Genomic DNA, 26,745 nt, shown 5'->3' with positions numbered 1-26,745 from the left:
TGTTTCTGTTGTGTGCCTACTTTGGTGCTTAGATGTCATTCTGTTATCATTTCCACCTGCAGGTATGACCTGAGTGAAGATGGATGGACGTCTCAAAGCATAAGGAGTATTGTGGACCCTCTTCTCACATAGTGAAGCCACGCTTCTGCTGTAATATTGCAATCTTGTCAATGAAAGGGCACATCATTTTGTTGTATTCATGTACATTTTTCATATAGTTTACAGGAAATGTTTCAGCATGCAAGAAGTTTTTCAAACTTTTCTTATTGTTATTATATTATTATTATATTATGATCTAATTGGAAGATATTGTAATGCATTGGAACACAATGACTGCCTTGTCTCCTTTTTTTCTGTGTTTTATGTAAATATGAAAGGGGCTTTCATGGCATTAAGTTTCCTTACAGGAAATGACATTTAAATTTGTAAAAGCGTTTTAATGACTTTCTGTCCAATTTGTTAAAATGTGACAAATTGTGTTTTTATGTCCTCTGAGAATACTCTTACCAAAGGCGCAGTGACTTAAGAGTAGGCTTAAGTAGCAGTCTTGACTCTGATATTTTTTGTCATGCAGTGGTATTTGATTGTTTACCTCTTATTCTTATGTTATGCTTGATTACAAACACGGAATGCAGAGAATATAATGACTGGTCTGTATATTTGAAGAGGACTTTGTGCAATATTGATTGTTCTGATCAATGTCTCAGATACTGATGACATGAGGGCATTTTAGAGCTATGAATAAGTGCTGTATAATATGAGCAGTTATTAAGGATACTTGAATAAGGGTTTGGTTGTTTGAAAAACTGAATGTAAGTCAAACAAACTGAATAATATGAGCAGAGAATATATCCTATTTTATGAGCAGGGCTGCCAGAATGTGCAGTCCAGATGACAGAAATGTGTAACTAAATCGTACATTTTATTGTCATGCAGCCAGAACTATTTGTTTGAGCGTTTAAATACTTTTGTTATCTATCCTGTGCCTTAAAAAAGCGACGTAATTTTTGCCTTGTCATCGTTATTTTTTGAATGATATGATGCCTCAAGGGTTTTGAAGAATAAATGGTTTCTCTTGTGAAAATCCACTTACTTTGGTCCTTTTGTCCAGCACAAAGACTCTGAAGTGTTTTTAATTTATGATTTATGATAAATGTGTATGATGATCAGGGGTCTCACCAGGAGTTCTGAGCCCTAGGAAAAGACGTCTTATTTGGCCACACCTCCCCAAAGCCAACCCTACTCAACTGCTTAGCCACACCTTCATTTTACTAAATACATTGAAAGTTGTAATAACTTACTTTTGGAGGCCGCCTCCTAAACTCTTCCTACACTAACATGCACAGTGTCTGGGTCCTGTTCAACATTTCAGTCTGCTACAACCACCCGCTAACTTTACATTATCCCTAACATACGGTGGCCCTACAGCAATTCAGAGAACACTACGGCAAATCAGAAAACACTACAGCCATTCAGAAAACACTATGGCATTTCAGAAAACACTACATTAACAAAACTGGAAGAAGTAGGTACCCTCGGGGCCGGGGACATGACCCGTCGCTGATTGGACTGGTCTATCCCTTGACCCGCAAGGACATGGTTTATTTGCAATTGCTGTTGTTTTTTCTGATGTGCCGTTGTAATTTGCACTTCAGGGCCATCGTACTAACATCATTGTCTGTTGCACCCTAAAAGTTGAGAATAAATAATCACGATAGAAAGCGTGATCCTTACCAACATATTTATTTTAACAAGCACCCAAAGTTTTACCCATCAACACACATACAGGACAGTGGAGAGATATACTCTCTAAACAGTAAAGCATGAATACAACATTTTAATATGTGGCATCTCAACAGTATTTACACATTTATTAGAATTTTAAACTATTTTTAAATATGGAATGGTTTTAATTAGTCTTCATGAATTTATGATCTTCAATCTCAGAGAGCAAAAAAGTAGATGCAAACAATTCTATTAATTCAATTCCTTCATTTGAAGATGCCTGTGTGTGTGATGCCAAAGTGCCCAAGTGCAAATCACTGAATTCAATCTACTAGAATAATTTCCCCTGAGAATGAAGGTGTGATCTATGACACATCTCCCACTATATAAATGAAATAACAAAGGTGACTGCAGTGTTATACCTCTGTACAAACATACCCAGGAACTGCTCTGGGAATGACGCCACAATCTGCACGGCACTCAGAATATGTCCAGTGCTTTGTCGCCATCAAGTGGTAGCAGAAGCAAATGACAAGAATCAACATTCAAAACAGTGGAGCTTATTAAACAGGCTATGATAGGATGGTATGACTCTCTGTACGGCAAGTGAAGAAGGGAAAATAGATGATGAGATTAATTTCACCAGAGTATACCTGTACTCAGATTAAGTTCTCCAGACTGATGAAATAATATGTAATCAGATGTCTTTTACATGTGTAATTGGATTACGTGTAATCAAAGTACTTAAGCAATGCAGGAACTTGTGTAGTGTTTTCTGAACAAAGGGATTTTGGGGTAGTAAAAAAATCTATCTAAACTAAAAACGTATTTATTCAGTCTGGCTTTTATGTAGGGTTTAACAATTGTATTACTTACCCCTTACTGTAATGTTGATTTAAATGTTGCTTTATTATTTTAGTAATTTTAACTGTTATCTTATTCTATTTTTGTATCTATTTATTCATTCATTTATTTGTTTTATTTATTGACTCAGTTTTGTTGATATTTTTAGCCTTAGTTTTATTTTCAACTCTTATCCTTACCCTTTTTAAATCTACTTATTATAACTATTTGTATTCTTAATTTTGATGCTTTAGCTTATTTTAATTACACATATTTCATTTTTTGTGTGCATTAGTCTCTATTTTATTTTATGTTATTTTAATTTGTATTATTATTATTATTATTATTATTATTATTACTATTATTATTTTTCCCTAATATGCCATTGTTTTATATCTGCTTCTTTCTTGTTTTTCAATCGCTGTAAAGCACTTTGGGTTGCATTTGATTTGTATGAAAGGTGCTATATAAATAAAGCTTGATTGATTGATTGATTGATACTTTCTCAAAGTAAGGAAGTAATCAGATTACTTATGTAGGCAATATACCCCCTCATACAGAAGTCTGTTTATAGTTTAATTTATTTTCCTTATACCAGGTTTGTGTGTTTTTTTCATTTGCTGATGCTATCCAAAAATGGCAATTCAGGGACAGCATTATGTAGGCTGTAGTTTCAGTAAAAGAACTTTGTCCCTTTTGGCTTGCCATAGTTAGACTCATGACGTCATGACGCACAGGGCCGTCACCCCCGGTTAACGTATTACGAATTTGCGCGGGTTGCTGTTGGAGTTTGCTGTCATTTGTTGTCAGCTCGAAGAACTACACATAAACTGGTAAACTTTGCAGCCTTTGGATAGTTATTTTAGACTTTTAAGATAAGAAGTAGTTATAATACCAGGAGAACAGATCAAGAATGATTAGCGTTAGCAAATAAAGCGACAGAAGCAATGACAAACGGGTCTGCCATGTTTGTTTTGATCTTATTAACGTCAGATAGTTAGAAGTTAGATAAAGCTGAAAGAAGCTGCTGTTTTTTTTTTTCATCGCAGGTTTACTGGAGATCTTCAAACCACTTGGAAGTCGTCAACATGTCAAAGCGAGAGGCTTTTTTAGAGGCTGCCTCTAAGGAACATGTAGAGGACTTCCTTCGCTTCATCCAACTCCATGTAAGTAGAGTCATGCGATGCAAACCACAGTAATCTTAAATAGCTAACATCTGAGAAATATACTTCATATAATCACAAATCAAAGTAAAAATGATTTAAGCAACTTAAAACATTAATTTCTACATCTTTACTGTATCTGTTGCTATATGGTTTCATAAAATATAATGTAATGATAAACAACACAAAAGACACCTTTATGAATGAATTAACAAATAAGAGTAAATATTACACACACACACACACACACACATATATATATATATATATATAGAGAGAGAGAGAGAGAGAGAGAGAGAATTAAAAAAGAGAAAAATAAAAATAAAAAGAAGTGAATAAATAAAATAAACTAAAAAGAGCACTTAACTTCACCAACACAAGGCAAGGCAGGGCTCCACCTTCCAGCAAATACATCCCTCTACAGCAGTGGTGTCCAAACTTTTTTCAAAGAGGGCCACATTTGATGTTGTCAGAATACTTCAGGGCCAGTGGCTCCTACTGAGACTTAGGAATCATGAAAGTTATATATGAAATCTCTATTTAATAACAATTATTTTACATGTTTTTCTCAATAAATCAGTAACTAGGAAGTCCTCAGTTCTCCACAAGCCACTTAAACATGATCAAACTTTATCTTCTTCTGTAGAATGTTTTTCATTCGGGTCGGGCAATGTGGGGAAAAATAGTGTCTCGTTATTTTTCTATGACAGGATCAGGATCTGGATTTCATCACACTTCTATTTCATGTTGTTTTTAAGACTTTTCTGACCAGCAGACAACATTTTAAGAACTAAATCATTCTTGTCCTGCATTCTGAACAATTTTTTATGCACCAAATTTTGCCTTTTCTGCACAATTTCATAATTTTGATCTTGTCTTGTATCCTCTGAACTTTTATTGTTCATCAAGAACATTTTCATGATGAAAACATTAATTTGAAAAAACCTGTCAACTTTAAGAGTTCTTGTGTTTCCTCCTAATTATATTCCTGCAGAATATCCAGAGCTTTGAATTTATAAAAGTAGTCCATATGAAGCTTTTTGAGACATTTCTGGATTGACTTTAGTTTTGTTTGTGCGTTTTAAAGAAACTGCAAATGTACAGATGATTCAGAAGGTGATTAATTTCTTTGCTATAATAAAACAATATAAGATGGAAGTTTGGGGCCATAATTAAATGGACCTTGGGCCGCAATTGGCCCCCGGGCCGTACTTTGGACACCCCTGCTCTACAGTCTCACAGAGTATGTTATCTTTTACATCAGATGTATTTCAGAAACTTTCTCAATCCATAAACTGAGTGATGGGGGGCTCTGGTTTTAACCACTTAATTGTGATACATTTGACTGCTGATGTCAACAGTATTTGTAGAAGGTACTTTTTGCCTCTTCCTCTAATTCCCTGCGGTGTTACAATGCAACCCTTGGATCCTTTGGGAACTCTTGTTTGAACACAAATGGATGCAATTCAAGATACAACCCATTCTACATCTTTCAAAATAACCATGAAGGTGAATTAACACTTCATTGATGTTTTTTTTAAACATATAAATCAGACCATAATGTGTAGGATGTTTTGATTCTTCATTAAACTGTTGTTCTGTACACTGTTAAAGAAAGCAACCTTCAGCTAGCAACTTTAAATTCTGTTAAGTTACTAAAATGTGACATGAAATTGTATAATATCATCTGAAAGTTATTGTCAATGTTTTATGTTTCATGTTTCCTTTCAATTTAGTTCACAAATCTTTGATAAGTTCTGAATATGACTTATTTCCAAAACCCAAAAGTTAAACTCTAACCAACGCCTCAAAAACCCAGAAAGAGAACAATGATGTGCAAAAGTTTGCAAATATAATGATTTGTAAAGTTGTGGACAAACATTTCCTTTTTCATTCAACACCTACAAAGTAGGCTGATTTTTCTCTAGTAAAATTACAATTTTATTTTTCAAGTGTTTTGTCGTTATTGTGTCCACCTTTTGTTCATCTCACCTTGCTTCTCCTTGTGTGCTTTGCAGAAAGACAAAACCGAGCCTTTCGATGTGGAGGAGGTCGTGCAGGAGATGCCCCGGGACCAGAGACAGACTCTGTGGGGAAAACTGGCTTCACTTCTGCAGGACGTCTTGCAGGAGTTACCTCCTGAGCGCTGGGAGGAGCCCACGGAGGAGCCCAGGGAGGAGGGCATGGAAGTAGAGTCTGCTGCTGACCCTGTGAGATTACTAGTTTGTGTACAGTTGTTGCAAATACTTTTAAGGGATCATAATTTCACATTGTGTTGCTTTACGACTCATGGAAAATAACATGAATTTGAAACCACTTGGTTTTACGTTCATGGATTATCTCTCACTTTTATTTTCTTGTCCTCAGAAACATGTCATGGCTGTTGTGGATGGTGTGACACTTGTGGCTTCAGCTTCTGTAAAGGTCCTACAGGATGGTGACAGCTACACTGCCCTGCTGAAAACTGCACACAAGCTTCATGGTTGGCATCTTCACTGTTTTCATCTCTGCTAAATTGACGCTTCCTCAGTGAGCTGTTTGTTTTATCCTTTATGGATTACGTCTTTTGTACATGTCTTTCCTTCAGCTGTCCTGGAGTCGCTGCCTGTCTCGGAGGGACCTCTGCAGCTCCTCATCCACAATCTGTGTGAAGCCTGGTGGAAGAAAGGCCTGAAGGAGAAGGAAAAGTTTGGTCGCACCGCTTTCCTCATCTCCCTTCAGAAGAGCTTCATTTTAAAGAAACCGGTCAGTGATGTGACTTTAGAATAGATCAATCAATACTGAGCCTTTTGTTGTTGTTGTTGTTGTTGTTGTTGTTGTTGTTGTTGTTGTTGTTGTTGTTGTGGTTGTGGTCAGAAGGCTTTATTTTAATGATCCATCTTTGTTGTCAGAGTGTTGAGATCCAGAGAGTGTGGAGTCTGCATGACGTGCTTTTGAGTCTGGACTACACGGCAGAGGACAACAGGCAGATAATCGACCTGTTGATTCAGTGTTTTCATCGACCTATTTACATCAGAAATGATGACGTGAGTAGACGGATATGTAACCATCACCTTCCTTAGTCTTATGGTTGTGACTTTATGATGCTGCCAGCCTTGTAATAACCATTATTATTTAAGTAGAACCTTTCTTGCACAGAAGCAGCTCAAAAAAGATGAGAAACACCAGAACAATCGGAAACAAATGAAAATATGAAAACATTGGCAGGCAATTACAGACCATCAAAGCAAAAAATTGGCTAACATTAAAGTAGCAAAATTAAACCCTGCCAGGCCAATTTAAACAAATATGTCTTCAATTTTGTTTTGAAAATTTCAAGGCAGTTTGCTGTCCTCAGATCCTGATAAAGGCTGTTCCTCAGGGACATGAAAACTGAAAGCTACCGAAGCTGAATTCTGAGCTATGTCATGTTCAGGAAACATCCAAAAGAAAGACAGTGGAAGACTTGAGAGCTGGAAATCAGATATGAAATAAAAGGCAGTTAGTGATGTTTGACTGTGCCAAGTTCTGTAAGGCCTTGTAGGTAAGTAACATGATTTTTAAAGTAACAGGCAGCTAGTACAGTGGAGGAGTGTGATCATTTGTTGTGTTTATTCCAGTCCAAGCCACATTGATTTATAAAGTACATTCAAGAACAACAAGAGTTGATCAAAGTGCTGTACAATCAGAACATAAAAAATAACACTTTAAAACACTACACCAATTAGAAACAGTTAGATGCATGAAATAGTAAAAAAGAAAGTATTGAGACCAATAGCAAAGAAGAAGGAATTAAAAAGGGAGAATTCTCATGTGCAACCAAAGGCCATGTAGTAAAAACGCACCTTGGGGTCTGATTCAAAAGTAGGGGAGAACAGGGTTAGTTGTCACACTTTTTACTGTTTTGATGATTGCTCATCATCAAAACATCTTTCAATAGTCATTCCTACATTAAATTGAAGCTTAAGGTGTTGGCTTGAAATGTGTATCCCTCTCGTTTTCGAACTCAGTGTAACAAAGAGGCAATTAACTATCAAAGACACTCTGACACATTGTGACGACCAACCCCGTCACGGGAATGGTTGACACACACTATGGGGTTGGTTGACACACACTATGGGGTTGGTTGTCACACACTATGGGGTTGGTTGTTACACACTATGGGGTTGGTTGTCACACACTATGGGGTTGGTTGTCACACACTATGGGGTTGGTGGTCACACACTATGGGGTTGGTTGTCACACTATGGGGTTGGTTGTTACACACTATGGGGTTGGTTCTCACACACTATGGGGTTGGTTGACACACACTATGGGGTTGGTTCTCACACACTATGGGGTTGGTTGTTACACACTATGGGGTTGGTTGTCACACACTATGGGGTTGGTTGTCACACACTATGGGGTTGGTTGTCACACACTATGGGGTTGGTTGTCACACACTATGGGGTTGGTTGTTACACACTATGGGGTTGGTTGTCACACACTATGGAGTTGGTTGTCACACACTATGGGGATGGTTGTCACACACTATGGGGATGGTTGTCACACACTATGGGGTTGGTTGTCACACACTATGGGGTTGGTTGTCACACACTATGGGGTTGGTTGTCCCACACTATGGGGTTGGTTGTCACAATGATATTTCAATGGGAAAAAACTTTTAAAAAAGGCAAGAAGGCAGAACTAAATTTGAAAGTATAATTGCACTGACAAGTGATAGGCCTACATAACTTAATGCATTTTAACATAAAGTGAGCGAGGAACATGAACAGGAAACACATCTTTAGGCCAGCCTATATAACAACATAAAGAACAAAACAAATAGGCCGAACAATAATGGCCTACTCAACTAGGCTACATGCAGTCACTGTCTGAGTTACAGTGATGGCAAATGTAGGGTCTGCACACTCCAACTCATTTCACCATGCATGATTTTGCCAACATAGGGGTTGGTTGTCACATGTGATGATCAACCCCAACTAGAATTTTTTGCTAGCATCAAGGCTAACAACCATCTAACAAGTAGTTAGCTAGCTAATAAAAATCTGAACTATAGCTTTCCCCTCACACTTTGTAAGGGTAACACTTGTTTTGTTATAAACCCATCGTTTAAAAGCCTAGAAGAAAAATACTGAGGAGCTGAATATTTACAATTTGACATGAAAAATACAAAAAGCCCTCTCACCTCAAGTTCAGCTGTCTTACTCCAGAGAAGACTATGTAGGTGAGCTCTGATCCCAACTCTGGAAATGACCATACCCCAATTTGAGAGACAGTGCCCTTTGATGGTGAGATATAACGAGTGTGCCTGCCAACCAACCCGTGTGACAACCAACCCCGTTCTCCCCTACTAAGCGTCTTTTGTTTATTCTCCCAGGGAAAGCGATTCCTGGTCTTTCTTTTCAGCTGGAACGTCAACTTCATCTGGGTGATCCACGGCACCATCAAGAACCAGCTGGAGTTCTACAGCAAGTGAGGATCAAACTCTCTTACCACGGTCTGTGCGCCATTTGTCTCGTTATGTCATTCACCACTTGTTTGCGTTGCTCAGGACCATGACTGCTCACATCATGGAGATCTACTTCAGAGCGTGGAAGAAGGCGAGTGGGGACTTTCTGGAGCAGATTGAGAGCTCGTGCATTCAGGATTTTATGCAGAATGCCATCTTCCTTCATCGATCATCTCCTGTGTACACCAAAGTCCGACAGGTAGACTTGTTTCTTAACCTAATGGACACATTTCTTAGTCAGGTTGTGCGTTACGTAATGTGTGTTTATTCTTTGATTTCCTTTCAGATTGTGAGTTATTTCCACACAAGGAAAAGCTGTCACCAGGTGGACAAGATGCTCTATAACCTCTACAAGCCCATTCTCTGGAAAGCTCTGAGTGTATGTAAACAGATGTCACGCTGTCTTTACATGAGGGTTTTAGAGGTTGTTTCTCGTCTGATGATTCTTTTGTACAATCTCTCCAGGCTCCAAACTTTGAGGTGCGTGCGAATGCTACTCTGCTTTTCACCGAGGCGTTCCCGATCCACAACCCGGAGCAGAACAACAAGAACATAGATGAGACCATTCAGAAGCAGCTGGACACAACGATGGTGAGAACCTCTCAGAACATCCTGCAACTTTTTTGTTTTGTACAATCAAAACCAAACTGACACTGATTTATTCCTCTGAGCAAAATAACAACCACCTATCTGTGCCCCCCCAGGGCCTCCTCGATGACCCCCACCCCACTGTGCGCTCCAACGCAACCCTCGGAGTCTGTAAGATCCTGGCTAAATGCTGGGAGCTCCTCCCTCCTGTAATCATCACAGACTTCCTGAAGAAGCTGGTGATGGAGCTTGCAGTTGACAGCAGCTCTGCTGATGTCCGATGCTCTGTCTTTAAGGTACGAAACCTCCTACATGGGGAGTCACTTAGGGTTTAAATCTGCTCCTTGATCTAAGTATTATAACCCACAGAATTGATTCAAATCACAGAATAAAACACTGTAAGCGAACACTCTTTTTCTAAGGTTTGATGAAGCCAGATTGGAAGCAGTTTCTCATTGCAGGCAGAATTGACCTGACTGTTTAGAATGGCAGTAGATAGGATCTTAAGGGACTTGTGTTTTGTGTGATGTTTCCTCAGTGCCTGATCATTGTCTTGGACAACGCCCTCAGTCATCCAATATTGGAGAAACTGCTGCCCACTCTGAAGTACAGCCTTCACGACAACTCGGAGAAAGTCCGCACAGCTTTCCTGGACATGCTCATCAAGGTTAAAGCAGTGCGCGCAGCCAAGGTAATGTTTTTGTAGACTTTCTTTTTGCTTCGTTTAAATTCAAACAGCTCGTTCTTTATCTTCTTATTTTTTCCTTTTTTTTTCTTTAAGTTTTTATTCAGTACAATTTGAAACATGTTTTGCATCTAGTCAAAGTAACGAAGCATTTTTTCAGAAAGTAAAGAGGTACATAAAACAGGTATAAGACATTTGTCTCAACATTCTTATAAAATGAGGTGAGAGAAATGAATATTTTGTAAAAGATAATTCAAAGCTTATCAATGCCATTGTGAATAAAGGTAGTTTGCTAGAATTGGTAAACAAAGGGTCGTTGTTGTTTACATCTATATACATTTATACACCCTCGCCTACAAGGAAACATTTAGAAACATATATCTGCACACGTACATAGCCACGTACCCATTCAGGGTAACGATAAGTCAGTGAGGAATGCAAATAAGCTTAAAGTAAATAAACTCTCACGTAAACTTGAATCCAGGCTTACAGATCTTTATCTTTTTTTTATTATTATTATCTTGTGAGTCTTTTACAACAGTTTTGAAATGTATTTCTCTGTGCTTCTTTGAATTATTAACTAAAATGCAGTCAGCTTAGCACACAAAAGACCCTTCTAGAGAGATCATTTTATATTTGATTCTTATAAGACTCAATATTAATTCTATTTATATCATTTATTCTATTAAGAAAGTTCTGGAAGTACAAGAAACTGCAGGGAAAAAATGTAATCCCTAAAATATGTCACACATTCTCAAACTAATACCATTCATTAAAAATCCTTAGTTTTATTAATGCTAATGACTGGGAGTGTAACGAACAGATTCAAGAATCATGGCAAAAAAAAGCAATATCCACATCAATAATAAATTAACTTCATATGAAATATTTACAGTAATATAATTAAATTAGAGATAAACATGTTAGGGTGCCGTTGGCCTAATGTATTATATTGTTACAAACTGAGGAAGCATTGTTTCCTACAACCTGACGCTGTACCTGTGTCAGGAAGGGTACAATACTAAATGTTGATTTATATTATTATAATTATTTTATATCATACATCCTTTTTTATTATTTTATTACTATTATTTATTAATTAAACAAAATTTTAGTACAACAATACAACACTGACAGGACAAGGTCTCACACACACACATACAGAAAAATAAATAAATGATAGGCTGATAATCAGCTGATTACATACTTTGGTGGTCCGCCCAGGTATTGTGTATGTGAGGGGAAGTTGACATCTATTCTGTACAAATCCAGATTTAAACACTCAGCGCCACTGATAATAATCCACGTACCACAAACAAGTTAAGTTGATGTGTAAGAAGTGTTTTTATTTACCTTTCAGTTTTGGGACGTGTGTAACATGGAACACCTGCTGGCCCGCCTCGCTATCGACTCCCATTCAGTCTCCAAACGCATCGTGGACCTGCTCTTCAAGTCCTTCTTCCCCGTCAACGAGCCGGAGCGGGAGTGGTGCTGTCGCTGCATCACGCTCATCCAAATGAACCCCATGGCTGCCAGGAAGTTCTACCAGTACGCCCACAAACACACAGCCCCCACCAACATCAGTAAGTGCTGCGTTCACAAACCGACAACCAAACTACAACATGGCAGTTGTTGCATCTGAAGTGAATCATTGTGAATTTATTCCCGTACAGTAAAGCTGATGTTGGCGATACGTCGGGTTCTGAACAGCTGCATCCAGAGCAACAACGCCAACGACCTGTCTGAGATCAATGAGAGCAACAAGGAGAACAGCGCAGTAAGAAGACAAGCTATGCTAACAGTATTTTAATTTAACATGAAGTGATTTTAAACGTTACTTTAGCTTGGAAAGGTAAACTCTGAGAGATTCTTCCCACATCAAGACTGCAGTAGAATATACAGACAGAACACTACGACCACTGACAGGTGAAGTGAGTATTATTGATGATCTCATTACAACAGCTCCTGTCAGTGGGTGGGATATGTTAGGCAGTAAGTGAACATTTTGTCCTAGCGGTTGAAAAATGGGCCAAAAAGCTGTATTCTGATTGATGTATCCTCACTCTCAGCAGCCTTTCTATCAGATACACCTTTGAAATCTGATGTTCTCTCATTCAATAGCCATACATTAATAATACTGTTCAGTGTTGCTAAAGAAATAGCTTTAACTCAACTAGTTTTTTTGTATATAGCACCTTTCATTCATTCAAGCATGTAGCCCAAAGTGCTTCACAAAAGAGAAGAGACAGAAAACAACAGCAATGGTAAAATTATAAGAGACATGGTTATAAATAAATTGCTTAAAAATAAAATAAAATCAACACAATAAAATTAATAAAATAAGTAATAATGGAAAGAAAAGTTTAAAATAAGGTAGCGTTAACAAGATCAGATGAATACAATAAATAAACAGAAAAATAAATAATTAAATAAGATAGATAAATGTTAAAGAAATGATTAAAATAGTAATGGTTTAAATAATAATAAAAGTAATCATAAAAATGATAAATTACTCCAAATTAAAAGCTAGATTAAAAAGGTAAGTCTTAAGTTCACTTTTAAAAACACCCAGAGAGTTTGCCGTTTCCATTTCCAGAGGCAGAGAGTTCCACAGCTTAGGGACAGAAATCAGCAAGAGGTAAAATGATAGAAGGCTAAAACAACATTGATGAAAGCAATAACAAAGTAGGACTTAAAAATGTAATCATTACAATAAAATCAACAAAATAAAATCTGTGACAAATCAGAAAAATAAGATAGAATAAAATGGAAATAAAAATGATGCTAAAACAATGGTAATAATGGTAATAATGCAGTTCAGGGATAAAAATAAATGACTCTAAAATAAAAGCCAGGTTAAAAAGGTATGTCTTAGGACCGTAAGTGTAGTTTTTCAAAGGGTTTCACTGTGGATGTTTCAGATGTATCTACCAGTCAATTTCTCATGTAATCAGTTATTTGTTTAGTTATAGCGTCAACAGTTAAAAACAGTAATCAGGGTCAATCTCATGTCATGGCAGCAACTTTATATCACTTGTTTTGTCAAACCAACAGTAAAAAAAGATGTTTTTTATGTAATTTAAAGCTCCTGTGAGAAAGCAAGTATTACAAAGAAGAATAGAGAATAGATGTGGATGGAGATTTAATTGTATGTCAACTGTGGAGAAATATGATGCTGCCTGGCAGGCCAATCACAGGGCTTGCAGTCTGCGTTGTTTCAACACGTACATTTTCTGAGGCGGTTGGAACAGGGCTATGTAGACCTACGACGTAGGCTGCAGCATCTATATGATGCAGAAGTATAAACCAGGTGTTACACTTGCACAGGAAAAGGTCAGCAAAGAGATAAGAGGTATCACTTTGTCCACTGGGGGGGGCAACAAAATCAACACAAACAGAAATTTCCTCACAGGAGCTTTAATTAATTAAACCAAAAATAAAAACAGTTTGTCTTGAGGCAACAGTTTCGCTCAGAAGTTGAAGTGGGTCACATAAACATACAATAGGCTTTAGTTCTCCCTGCTCTTTCTTTTCTTCTTCAAAAAGTTATTCTTCTCCCTCGATGAGCTTCCAGTAGCAAGCATGTTTGAAACAGAGTAACATTTGTATAGACAGTGTGTCTGAGTTAATGAAGACCCTAACTGGAGTTTGCTCTCAGCAGGCTGAACCTCTGCTGGGGAAGGACACGGCCATCACGTCCCGTCTGCTGGAGGTCGTGGTGATTCTGTGGAGGAGTGTTGAGAAGGCGCTGAAGCTGAACGAAGAGGCCCAGAAGTATACGTTCGCCAAGTTTGGAAGTGTCATGTCCAAATATTTCCACACCTTTGAGGTACTTCAAGCTGCACGTTATGTTTGCATTTTTACCCTCTGTTTTCTATCGTGTATGTGTAAGTCTTTATTTTGTTTTTCAGGATGAACAGTGCATGGTTCCTCTCGTACAACTCGCCTCATTAATGCCTCCAGCTGCAGTTCCGACCTTCAGGTGTCTCCCTCTAATTTCACCTTTAATATACTCACTTTATTGTCCTGTTCCTCTGACCTGATCTAACCTCGCTCCTCCCTGTTCTCAGCTGTGGCGTTCTGTCCAGACTGCGGAGGATGGAGTCAGGAGCAACACCTGCACAGTACAGCCAGTTGTTGGACTGCATGTGCAGCTGGGGCCAGGCGGCTGATGTCCTCGAGCTGGTCACCGACTGGCTCACCGAGGCTCTGCCTAAACAAGGGGTCAGTAAACATATCAGACAGCAGCTCTGACAGGAGCCTGCAGGGCTGAAGTGATGTGATGTTGATTTCTACAGGCTTTCTAAAAGTCAAAATAATGTCCCTTATGTCTTTTTTTTTTTTTTATCCTTTCAACTTCAGGACAACGGGAGCAGCAGTCGAAAGGTGCGTATCATGGAAACGGTGGAGGCCAAGCCGGTCCTGGCTCTGGCTTATCTTGAGTATCTGTTCAGCCACACATCAACACGGGAGAAAGTCCTCGCTCTTGGTGAGCGGCCTCTGAAGCAGCTCCACACAGTTCTAGGAAACTGGAAGGTATATGAGACATTACTTGTATTTTATTTGAACATACTGTATGTAAATCTTTTTTTCTGTTTGGATTCATTTTAAACTCAGAATAAACAATGTGTTTAAAATCTTCCCTCTGTGTTTGCCTCTACAGTCAGTGCTGTACATGCACCTCAGCTCCACCACTGACAATCCTAAAAGTCCCGACGTGGAGACCGCACTGAAAGTCTTCGTGTACCACAGTCGGCTCGGTGCTCATCTGCAGCATTACGTGAGTTTCTGAAGTTTAATGACTCTGCAGTAATAAGTGCAAACAACTGTATTAGAAGATAATCAGAACAGAGGTCCCACTGGCTCTAATAATTTATTATCAGACATTTACTCAGGTAGTGGAAGTCATACTTACATTAGTTGTCATCTTTTTAAACGGACACTTCTTTATGAGAGGAAAGAATGAGCTTGTTTTGACCGTCTGTAATGTTTGAAACAACTATCAACAGAAGTGTAGTGGCAGTTTGATTTTGTCAATTTACAGAAAACAAAACTTGAAATCAAACCTGTCTCAGGGCACAGGAAGAGTGGATCCTACACAGGATCAAACAATTGTAGAAAAATGAGTTAAAGTTATCAGGTATGTGAAAAGATGGAAATAGCTCAGGCGGGAATGTTTCCGCCACAATTTTGGAATTGATTTCATCATTTTCAACCAAAATAAAGTGGAAGAAAATGTCAGCACACTTGTTTTAAACACTGGGATGTGCTGCTTGTTTTTGTGAAATAAAATATGAAACTTAACACTTTTCCAATGAAGACAGACTAAACAAGACACTCTTAGTACTGGTTTATATTACGACGACAACTTTTTAACTACTTTTGGAAACTTCATAGACAGAAACGTTCACCAAAGTCCTGCAACTTTATGGATTTATATTTTCAGCAAAGCTGCGCTGGACTGTTCCAGCTCAGGGTTGAGACGTTGAGAAGAGCTGGTAACTTCATCATTGATTTGTGATCAAAGCAAAGTGTTTGACACTTTTTTCCAAATTCCAAATTCATTATTTCCAACCCCAACCCCAACTCAGTCGAGGCAGATGTCTAACTAACATGAGTCTGGTTCTGCTCGAGGTTTCTGCCTGCCTGGAAGTTCGTCCTTGCCGCTGTAACTTGCTAAATGCTGCAAAGTGCTGTGCTCATGGTGGATTGAGATGAGATTAGACTGAGGCTGTTTTCAAAACGGCCGGCTACTGAATTTAGTATGTAGTATAGAAGCTTAGTCCTGTACTAAAGCTGCCGGTGTGTTTTGATATCTCCCGGGAATGACTTGGCTGACGCGTTGTACTGTCATTTGTTTGTCCATACAATACCGTTTACTGTAGTTGTTGAAAAAACAGGTCTTAAGCGAAACTCTGGTTTGCAGCACAAAACAATCCATTTATTGAATCACCGTACGAAGTGTTAGACAGCGTCCACAAGTTTTCATTCATTGCACGTATAAACATTTTAGACGCGGTTCTCCATGCCGCCTGCCGACGCAGCATCACAGCATCGAACGTAACAACGTGACAAGGCAACAACGACAACGTGACAACGTAACAACGACAACGGTCAAAAACCAACTGCCCTTCCGGGTCAAGACACACATCTGATACCCAGGCGGTGACGTACTTTTATACCTGTGCCCTTAATGAGCAAAACGATGACACTTTGTGGCACAATAAACAATGTGTTTCACAGCTTGACCCAAAACATGAATCTGGCTCTTACATGTAGTATGAGTGTTCTGTTCGATCTGGTCTGCAGTACGCTGGGCCAAGCGTCACTGAATTTCCAGTTTTGGAAAGCGGAAGTAAACAACTGCCAAGTTGATACATAAACTGCTTCGTTAGCATCACTTATGATTTAAAAAGTTAGGAAGTGGTTTATATGTAATTCAATTACCTTCACACACACATCCAAAAACAGATTTCCTCCCGTCAAAAAATAAGGAAAAAGAAAAAGCGGAATGAGCGCTGTGCATTATGGGAAACAGTACGTGAGGCAGACTGGTCCGATGCATACTGTGAAATATTCCCGAATCAGTAGACATCTGGGGAGTTTCAGCTTACTGCAGATTTTGCTCTTGTTCACATAAAACTTACTACATACTGAATTTAGGTGAAATCAGTACGTACTGCTAGTATAGTAGGCGGTTTCGGAAACAGCCCGTGACATTTTCCTGAATCAGTACAACATCCAGGTAGTTTTGGTATACTGCAGATTTTGGTCCTTTTCACATCCTACATACTACAGACTAGATACTGAAATTTGGCCAAATCAGTACGTACTGCTTGAAGCAGTTAAGATTGAAAAGTGTTGCAAAGACTAAGTGAGCTCGTGTTTGTGACGCGTCTTGCCATAAATCAAAATCGAAGTCCATGGAAAGTTTTTGTATTTATTAACAAAAGACTCAAAATAATCAAATACCAAAACATATCTAAATAAACGATGATAATGACGATGACGATGGCGGTCAACAAAAAATATTCAAACCCACTCACCCTCTTTGTCTGCCTTCTGCCACACAACTGAACAGGTAGATAAAAAGCTAAACCAGGCCCATGAACCCAAAACTGGAAATGAAGTCGATCAAAGAAAAGGAAATAATCATGATTACAAATAAAACATGAAATAAATATTATGGCACCTACACTGCTAGTATAGTAGGCGGTTTCGAAAACATCCTGAGTCTGATCCTGCATGACGTTGGCTCTAGACCGACAATGTTTGTAAAAAGTCTTGAGATAACGTTTGTTGTGATTTGGCGCTATATAAATAAAGATTGATTGATTATTTTCTCCATGTGAGCGACAGAAAAACTATAATTGCGATGACAAATTAAAAGCTTACAAAGTTGTAACCAGTTGCTTCTTCTCCAGTCCTCAGAGGGTCGAGACTACCTGCAGTCTCTGGAGCACGTTGCAGCGTGGGTAGCTGAGAGGGTTCTGCCCTTCCTGACTAAACCTGTCAGTGAAGACGATGAGGACAAGGACTCAGAGAAACAACATCCACTGGCTGCACAGATAACTGAGGTGAGCTCTCCTATTTCTGCAAACATAGATTTAATTTCATACACTCGCTCTGTCCAACACTTCAGCCTGGAGGAAGCCCTCTAAAAGCCATCAAGTCTAAACAAATATGTGTCTAAGTGTTCATAGAGCTTTGCCAAACTGCAATCATTGGAGCTGGAATGAGTCGGGCTGCAGTGAGCAACAGATTTTTAATTTGGGCTAATGGGGGAAATGTGTGTGGCCTCCATTAAGGGAGATGGGACAATTTCCTCCACTGCAGCACAAACGTGAGATTCAGGCACACAAGGTGGGTGTAGTCTCGTAACAGAGTTCTGCCTAAAGCAGCTGTAAATGAAAACACACAGAGCTAGACTGATGTGTGCATTTTGAGACTGATAAAGCTACAGATGGAAGAAGAAAGAAATCATCAAATACCAAAAGGACGTCAATAACCGATGTTTCTTTGCTGGACTTCAGAAAGAAAAGTTTCTTCATGACTGCATGTAGTCACCAGGGGAGCTCTAAAAGTCTAGGCCATTCAGGGGAGCTGTTGTGCCTTTTTAAAACTGCCCTTTACATCCAGTCCTGGAGGGTCCACGACATTGAGTGGTGTCCAAAACCTGTGAGAGTGGGATTGTTAGACCCTCCACCAGCTTGTCTGCACTGATGCTGACTTACTGACCAGATGAAACAACGTTTATAGATCATCATGGGAGACATTTGGTTTTGACTAAAGTTCCATATTGTCCATCATTGTAAAGATGAAAATAAAACAATCACACAGATTTAAAATCTAAAATGTTTCAACATATTCAGGACACTATGGAAGCGTATTGCCTTCACGTGAGAAAAAAAAATCCTCTCAGTTTCTCTGAATGAACAAGTTATCGGGAGGCCTACCTGAAAATCAACAGCTGCAAAGTCCTCAGGTGTCTGCTCAATGTTGACAAGCCAATAACAAAATCATCTATGTTACTACTTGTTGTCTTTAGACGATCATTAAATATGCATTCCCAGGAACTCCCTCTGTGAGTCAACAGCTGTGTAAACTCCTCAAACACTGACACGTTCAGCTGAAGGTCTCCAGTTTACAGGGTCACTTTTAAAACTGTAACACCGGGAGAGACGCATTCACCGTGGGCTGAGAGAAGACTACTGTTACAAAGCTGCTAAATCAAGTGAATCACAGCTTCTTCTTGTGTGTGTGATGTTATTGTGGACGGCGGGCAGAATAAAAACACGGCGGTTAATCTACCAATCAGACACGTTCAGCATTGCAGATTCTGCCCCCTGAAAGCCCCGGGACCTTTGAAAAGTACTACCTCCCTAGTAGGGGCTTTTTAGGGGGGAGATTATCTACCCCTGAACTACTTTTTTGCCCTGGGTCCATTAATCGAAAAGCACGTAGTTCAGGGGGTAAAGTCCCTCTGGTGGAAAAACGCCTTTAGAGACGCTAGTATCTCCCAATGTTTTAAACCCAAAGCAAAATAAAACTGGATTAAACTGAACAACCGGGGCATGTTTACTTCCTTGTGTGGCCTTGAAGTGCTAATGGTATTTTACTACAGCGGTGTGTCCTTAATTCAGAAAAACAGAGCAGATTTTTCTTCCCCATGTGAATGCAACACGCTTCCCTAGGATCCAACTCGCACCTTTCCATTCATGTATACTGCATGTTTTCTTTTATGTTACAAAGTGTTTTATTTTCTAATAGACTGTTTTACAAATTAAGCAGAGTATTAACACAAGATTAAACATAATATGTCCACCAAACATGAAATGCAAGCAGAGAAGATGTGAAGTCTTTCTCTTTCTTGAGAATGCTGTGGTTATTGGTTATGACATGCATGGCTACACAAAGTTCCTGCTTCTGTGGGAGTGAAAGCTCACAGCTGAATCTGACCCCTCCACCTTTCTGCACTGAGCTTCAGTCAGCTGGGAGTGAGACTTCAGAGTGCACTCCTTAGCTGAGTGGATGTGTGGAGGGACTGATTTGGAAAAGGAACTTTGATTGGAAACTTTGGAGATGAAGCGCCCTCTGCTGGACAACCACATAATAACACATTATAAGTGTCTAATTCACTCCAGGCGTTTTTTATGATCAGAATAAAAGGTTTGTGTGTAAGCACGTTAAACAACATATTTTTTAAATATCTGATATAATGAGCAAGATAACCCACTCGTTGGGCTTTTCAAAGTGTCTTATGATTGTTTGATCAGTCCTGTTTCATTCATTTAAGATCCATCTCCAAAATCAAATCAGTTCTGTCACAAGCTGACCTGGAAAAAGTTATTCACTCACTCATCTTCTCCCGTATCACCAATAAATCTCTCTCTGGCCTCCAACTGGTCGAGAACGCAGCAGCTAGGCTTCTAACTGGCTTTAACAGACGACATCACATCACTCCCGTCCTCACTTCTCTCCAGTGGCTTCCTGTGCATTTTAGAATAGATTTTAAGATTTTACTGACCACTTTTAAAGCTCGCCTGGGTCTTGCCTCGGGATACATTGCAGAAATGCGTATAAATTATGAGCCATCTCGCGGCCTTAGATCCTCAGGTGGGGCATTTTTGGTCGTTCCAAAGTCAAGGCTCAAATCCAAAGGGGATCGAGCTTTCTCCGTCAGAGTCCCTCGACTTTGGAAAGACCTTCCTGAGGAGATGAGGCTTGCAGAGTCAGTGACCTCTTTTAAATCTCTTCTTTAAACCCATTTTTACAGACTTGCTTTTATGTGACTTTATCTTTCTAACTGCTTTTACTTCTATTTTATTATTAATTCTATTTTTTATCCAAATAATTACTTTTTTTTAAATTGTACTTGATTATTTATAGTTTTAATTTTTTTTTCCTTTATTATTTTAATGTTCCTAATTTATCCTGAACACCTATTCTAATTTTCCTAATGTGATGTCGTCCTCTTACTCTGAAAACATTTTTATTGTCCTTTTAATGCTTTTATTTACTTATCCATATTTATTTATTTTTATTAACTTATTTATTTATTTACTTTCCAATTTTTATTTATTTATTTATATTTATTTGATTGATTGGTTTATTTTTATTAACTTATTTACTTATTTATTTACTTTTACTTTTTTATTTACTTTTCATTTTTTATTTATTTATTTATGTTTATTTGATTATTTATTGATCCTTGAAAAACCTCTCAACAATGATTTACTGGTCTATTGTCACACCACTTCATTCTGTTTAATTTAAGTATTCCTTTTAACCTCTTGCGTTGCATTTTGTTTTGCATTGTTAAAGTTCCTCCTCCCTGTCGTTTGAAATCTTTGCTATGTTATTTGAACCATGCTTTCTTGTCAAAACCCTTTGTAAACATTTGTTTTTAAAGGTGTTATTGTTATTATTTCATCATCATACTTTTCAGATGAATATCAGACACAGATCGTTTTTTCAAAGAAATACCACAAAGCTTTCAGAAGAGGGTATTTCATTATTTTTCTGAAGTGATGCTGAACTTCATTCTGGAGCTGCTTTGAAAAGCGATCAGTGATGGATGCAGAGGAATTTAAAAAAAAAACTGGTTGTATTCCTCATGTTGGACTGCATTTCCTAAAAACACCTCGTCTTCATTCAGATCAATTATGTAAATCATAAAGTCAGGCCGAGCGAGGCGACGTCTCTGCAGACGGGGAATGATCCGTCCTCGTTCATAAATCACTGATTTACTTTTTTGTCTTCTCCTGAAACACAGTCTGTTCCAACCTCTGCAGAAGACAAACACACACTCATGTTGTTATTCAGAACATTATGTTTGGTGGAGTTTTTTTTTTCTCCCTCCTACTCCGAGGACTTTTAGTTCCGCTCGGTAAATTTAGACTCCTCATACGTCGTTCTGCTCCAGTCCACACACACACACAAATACACACACACACACACACACACACACACATGCACACACACGCGCACACTCTGTTCATGTCTCTTCCTGCCTGTTCTGCCACTCTGAAGTGGGCTTATTTTCTTTATTTGTGCCATTATTTTCCAGCCTGTCAACACACGCCTGCTGCCATCAGATGGAGAAAATAACCCTGTGTGTGTTTCAGTGTCCTCACAGTTAGTGTGCTGGTATTCAGCTGTAACAGGCCAATACCCGAGACTGCCTTGTGTTTTATACGGGTTAGATTGTAAGGAGTGACTTTATAAATGAGAAACACTTGTCCTCATGATGCTGATGTCTTCCACCAGAGTTTCCTGGCGGTGTGCCGAGACGTTTTTCTCGTTGGTCTGAGCGACGAGACGTTCAAAGGTCAAATCCTCCACCTGTGCTCGCTCACACTCCTCTCAGGTGAGTGCTTTAAAATGAATGCTGTTAAGATGAAAAGTGAAAGGAGTTTCAGAGTCATATCACTGTAACACAGTGAAGAGCCTTACAGACACTGCTGTGTCCTTGTTATTTCCAGAGGCAGGCTACCTGTGTATCCCTGCAGTTCTGCCCATTCTGAAGGAGGTGGCAGACGGCTGTGTACCCGAAGACGACAACCAGGCTCAGGAAAATCAGGAGGACCCAACTGATGTCATTCTGGGAGTGGTGGCCAACATCTTCCAGAAAGTCATAGAGCTGTTAGCTCGTGTCCTCAGGAAGGATCCAGAGACAGGGAAACAGGTACATACACATTCAATCCCTGTATGTTTATCTTTTTAATTTACCTACTTCTGTGTTTATGTCGTCCACAAACCCCTTTTTATTCTTCCTTAACTGGTCTTTTTCTTAAATACCTCTTTAACAGACCAGTTAGAATTTAAAAAACATTTTCATCAACTGTAGTAAAATAAAAATGAGGCTTTACAAAGAAGAACGATCGCTGAATGAAACAGCAAACAAAAGAAAATATAGAGAAGATGTCTTTAGATTTGATCTCCGTCTATTTGATACTTAGTGTTCAGTATTTTGGAAAGTAAACCTATCATCTTTTTTTTTTTTAAAGTTATATTTTTTTGGCTTTTACACCTTGTATTAGGGAGGAGAGGACAGTGGATAGAGGAGGAAACTAGGAGAGAGAGAGTGGGGGACTGACATGCGGGAAAGAGCCGCATGCCGGATTCAAACCCGAGCCGCACGCTATCCATTAGACTAACTCCTCCCGTCCTCCAGTTTTTTATCTGGCTGTTTTACACCAGCAGATTTGCAGCATGTGAAATCATACATCTGTGTTATTTGTCCTTTACTCTTCATGGCAGTGAAAGACAGAGAAAACGAGAAACTAACACAGGAACCATAGGCTGTATAAATAATGGACGTAGTATCCGTGACGTCACCCATTTCGGAACCTACGGTCTTCAGACCTGGGTCTCCTCTCCATCCCCCGGACTAAGCTGCAGACTTTTGGACACAGAGCATTCAGTGTGGTAGCCCCCACTCTGTGGAACTCTTCCCCCCCCCCCCCCGACATCCACGGCGCCCCAACCCTGGACACTTTTAAGAAAGCAGTCAAAACGCACCTTTCCTCAAGGCCTTTCCCTGTTAGATATCCCCACCTACCCCCCAGACCCCCTACCTGACCCTGTGAAGTCTTTTTTGAATTTGTGTGTATGTGGTTTCCAGTACTTCCAGAGCCAGCCTCAAGCGGACACTGCACACTGCGGATGAACTGCAGTTTTTAACACTTCCGAATTGGCTTCAATTCTTTGCAGGCAGAGGTTGCTGCTTGACAGGAACCCATAAAAGTTCAACTTAAATTAAGCATTTTCAAAAAATAGAAACTAAACAAAACAAACAAATCACTGTTAAAAAACAAGTGAAGCTTAATTGAAAATAAAAGTTCAAACTGATGAACACTTAAGACTAATATAATGACCTAAATACTAGACAGTGTTTTTTCTTGGAATATCTAAAAAAGTGCGTTTGTCTTTTATTCAGGGTTCAGTAATGAAATGTCACGACAGTGGACGGTGCCTCTTATCCATAAAACTAGTGTATCCCTCCTGACTGAGACCACACGTCACTCACCACTGTGGTGTCAGGAGGATGAAAGATGGAGAGACATGGTGACCGCATAAAAGTAGGACAAGTGAACTAAGGTGGAGTTCTGATGCCCTTTTTTTAAAAGAAAGAAACAATGCAGTAGAGATGTTAAATGACAGTCAAACTGCCAAGAAATATGGTGTCACGGAGAGGAATGTCCCAAAATGGTGAGTGTATAGATGTTGCATAAAGATCTTAAAATCCGACCCATCATGCATCAGGGTTTTATGATCATGGTTACAGAAGGAACGTTTTTTTTTTTTCTGCAGCAGCCTTTGGAACCCTTGAAGTTGTGTAAAATACCTCTAACTATTCCTGCATGTGAAAGTTTTAGATTTCACAACTTCTTTCTTTTAATTTGGTATGAATGTGTCCATCTTTGTGCCCTGACTCAGCTGTGTCAGTCAGCTGTTCCCGGCCTCACAGACTTCCTCCAGGTGGCTCAGACCTGCGACAGAGCGCCTCTCTGCGGCGTCTTTTCTACTCTTTTTGCCATCATCGTCGTGGAGAAGAGACATCTGCTTCAGAAGGTATGGATGAGACGCAGAGCATGTTTATTATCAGCATCATACATGTCCTAGGAATGACTGAGACTTGAATGATTGCAGATAACCAATCCTGAAGAGGTGATCACACCAGAGTCAGCGGAGGACATGCCTCCTCTGTCCAGTGTCCTGCTGTCTGTCATCCTAAAATCACCTTCTGTTACCAGGTGAACATCATCTTTTACCATCCTACCATATTCCTCTATTTGCTTAACTCCATGTAAATAGAATGAATACACTTTATGGTACCTTTACTTAATCATCAATGTTTCTTTCAGAGCGTTTTTGACAGAAGTGAGCTCGTCCTTGGACTCTGAAGCCATCAGCAGTCTGCATGAACTTGCTGCCGTCCTCCACGTCCTGGTGTCTGTCAAACACAGTGAGTTCATGTGATATTTCAGCATTTGATGAAGCAGATCACACATTTTTCTTCATCTTCTCCTGGTCAACATAAATCACACTTTGTCACTTTTGAAATGTATTAGCAGGTCAGTCTAAAGTGAGTCTGAAGAGCGCAGCCACATCAGTCCAGCAGCAGCTTCACAAACACGCCGTCACGTCTACAGACATCCAGAGGTGAGTGGAAGGAGGAGAGATTATACATGATTTTTTTAGATTATCTATGAGTGAATGAATTTATGGATCTTTTGCTTCATATGCTGCTCTGACCAACGCTTTCATCCTTCTCTGCCACAGGGTTATTTATGAATCTTCTGTGAAGACCTTGAATGAGATTCTGGATTATAGGACGTCGTATCAGATATGAAATATCTGCCTCATCAATCTAAGGAGAGCGGTTTTTATCTCTGCTTTGCTTTTGCTGTTACAGACTTGAAGCTGCTGGCAGGAAAACAAAGACTGAAACAAGTATTATGAATTTGGTGGGTGGGATTTGAAAGCATATTGGTGTGGATTACAAGTGTCTGTTTGTTTTCATGTTTATTTCACATTGGTCCAACTCCTTTGTGCTTTCTTTCTTTCTTTCTTTCTTTCTTTCTTTCTTTCTTTCTTTCTTTCTTTCTTTCTGAATTGATCATGTTAGAAAATATGGACTTACTTCTCCAGACTGCAGAAACTGTGTGTCTTGGATTAAAGTGGCATCTTCTCTAAAGCTTTCTCTCTACACCTCTCAAATATTTTGTAACAATCTCACAGGAAAACATATATTTTTTCACGTTTCAATGTCTCTGTGTGTACCTGTTGTTCTGTCAGCATTCTGGCTGCAGTGTGCGGCTCATAAGAATAAAACATACTGTATTGATCATGCTTTACCTTCATGTTTATCTCTCTTAGATGATCCTCTTGCCTGTACAGCAGTTTACTCAGTGATAACTCTACAAACAAACAAGCTATAAATCATCCTCTCCTCCCTTTAATCTTTAAGGACACCAGCATCCTTCTCTTTGTCTTGTTTGACTCAATATTTGTGGAGCTTTTATTTGACATTATCTGAAGTGCAAACAAACATTCACTCTTGTTAGATGGATTGCTCCACTACATTTCAGTGGCTACATTCACCAAAACTAACAAGCTCTACTAAAGAACATTTTGTTACACTTAGTAAAACATAGATGCATAGAGACTTTTTAAATACGTATCTGTGCATTACAAAGTTTTTTTCTTAATTCTCTTTCTGAAATGTTAAATTTTTTTGTTTTCCTTCTTTTTTTAAAATCAAGAATAGTGTTCTTTACATTTGGTCAGTTCACTCTGTATGATACAGATTGTACTTGTTTTCTAGAGCAGGGTTTCCCAAAGTGTGGCTGGGGACCCCCTGGGGGGTCGCCAGACACTAGTGTTGGGGTCGCAAGATGTCCTCTAGAATTATTATTGTTTTGTAATGTAATCTAATAATTGCATATTTGACCTTTTACTGCAAAAAATATCATCAAAAATAGTTACATTTGAAATGAGACCTAGCAAACAACATTTCATTGGTCGATCGTCTTCTTCCTTTCTTTCTTTGTTGCCAGATCACTCCTAAGGTAATTAACAAAAGCATCTTTAGAAGCCACATGTGCATGTAGGTAGGCTAATTTTCTGCAGACCAGCTAAATGGAGTATGAAGCAACTTGTAACACTTGGGAGGGACAGTGGGGGTCACAAGTCTTTGACACTTATATTTTGGGGGTCTCGAGCTGAAAAGTTTGGGAACCCCT

General features: G+C 39.1%; 2 protein-coding genes across 4 annotated transcripts in view; both read left to right on the top strand.

Moving 5' to 3' along the window:
* Positions 1-1,088, top strand: part of esyt2b (extended synaptotagmin-like protein 2b) — a 56,630-nt gene extending 55,542 nt beyond the window's left edge. Inside the window, 1 exon segment of the mRNA XM_034706212.1 lies at positions 63-1,088. Coding sequence (XP_034562103.1) covers positions 63-132 — 70 coding nt within the window. The 3' untranslated portion in view covers positions 133-1,088.
* A 2,205-nt stretch (positions 1,089-3,293) lies between these two features.
* ncapg2 (non-SMC condensin II complex, subunit G2) lies at positions 3,294-25,852 on the top strand. Of its 3 annotated transcripts, none has more exons than XM_034706777.1 (27): positions 3,294-3,401; positions 3,618-3,734; positions 5,750-5,941; positions 6,099-6,213; positions 6,319-6,476; positions 6,623-6,757; positions 9,091-9,185; positions 9,265-9,421; positions 9,509-9,601; positions 9,688-9,813; positions 9,927-10,106; positions 10,349-10,501; positions 11,856-12,078; positions 12,169-12,272; positions 14,157-14,324; positions 14,407-14,477; positions 14,566-14,719; positions 14,858-15,031; positions 15,159-15,275; positions 17,920-18,072; positions 22,265-22,364; positions 22,480-22,682; positions 24,437-24,571; positions 24,650-24,753; positions 24,865-24,965; positions 25,072-25,162; positions 25,283-25,852. In XM_034706777.1, exons 2-27 carry the CDS (start codon positions 3,657-3,659, stop codon positions 25,350-25,352), a joined length of 3,450 nt encoding a protein of 1,149 aa, XP_034562668.1. In that variant the 5' UTR covers positions 3,294-3,401; positions 3,618-3,656; the 3' UTR covers positions 25,353-25,852. The 3 variants fall into 3 exon arrangements, with proteins under 3 accessions (XP_034562668.1, XP_034562667.1, XP_034562666.1); XM_034706776.1 differs by having other exon boundaries at positions 14,154-14,324; positions 25,075-25,162; XM_034706775.1 differs by having other exon boundaries at positions 14,154-14,324.
* Positions 25,853-26,745: the final 893 nt, after the last annotated feature.

This window comes from Notolabrus celidotus, chromosome 17 (assembly GCF_009762535.1).
Source record: "Notolabrus celidotus isolate fNotCel1 chromosome 17, fNotCel1.pri, whole genome shotgun sequence".
Lineage (NCBI taxonomy): Eukaryota > Metazoa > Chordata > Actinopteri > Labriformes > Labridae > Notolabrus > Notolabrus celidotus.
Note: the sequence above shows the minus strand (reverse complement) of the source record. Positions and strands in the feature narration are given on the sequence as shown.

What these genes read in the sequence shown, in the direction of transcription:
- ncapg2 (XM_034706775.1), top strand. Translation starts at nt 3,657, where the DNA reads ATGTCAAAGCGAGAGGCTTTTTTAGAGGCTGCCTCTAAGGAACATGTA. An exon ending in TAGAGTCTGCTGCTGACCCT is followed by an intron (nt 5,942 to 6,098) that starts GTGAGATTACTA and finishes TCTTGTCCTCAG; the next exon opens with AAACATGTCATGGCTGTTGT. An exon ending in TGGCTGCACAGATAACTGAG is followed by an intron (nt 18,073 to 22,264) that starts GTGAGCTCTCCT and finishes GTCTTCCACCAG; the next exon opens with AGTTTCCTGGCGGTGTGCCG.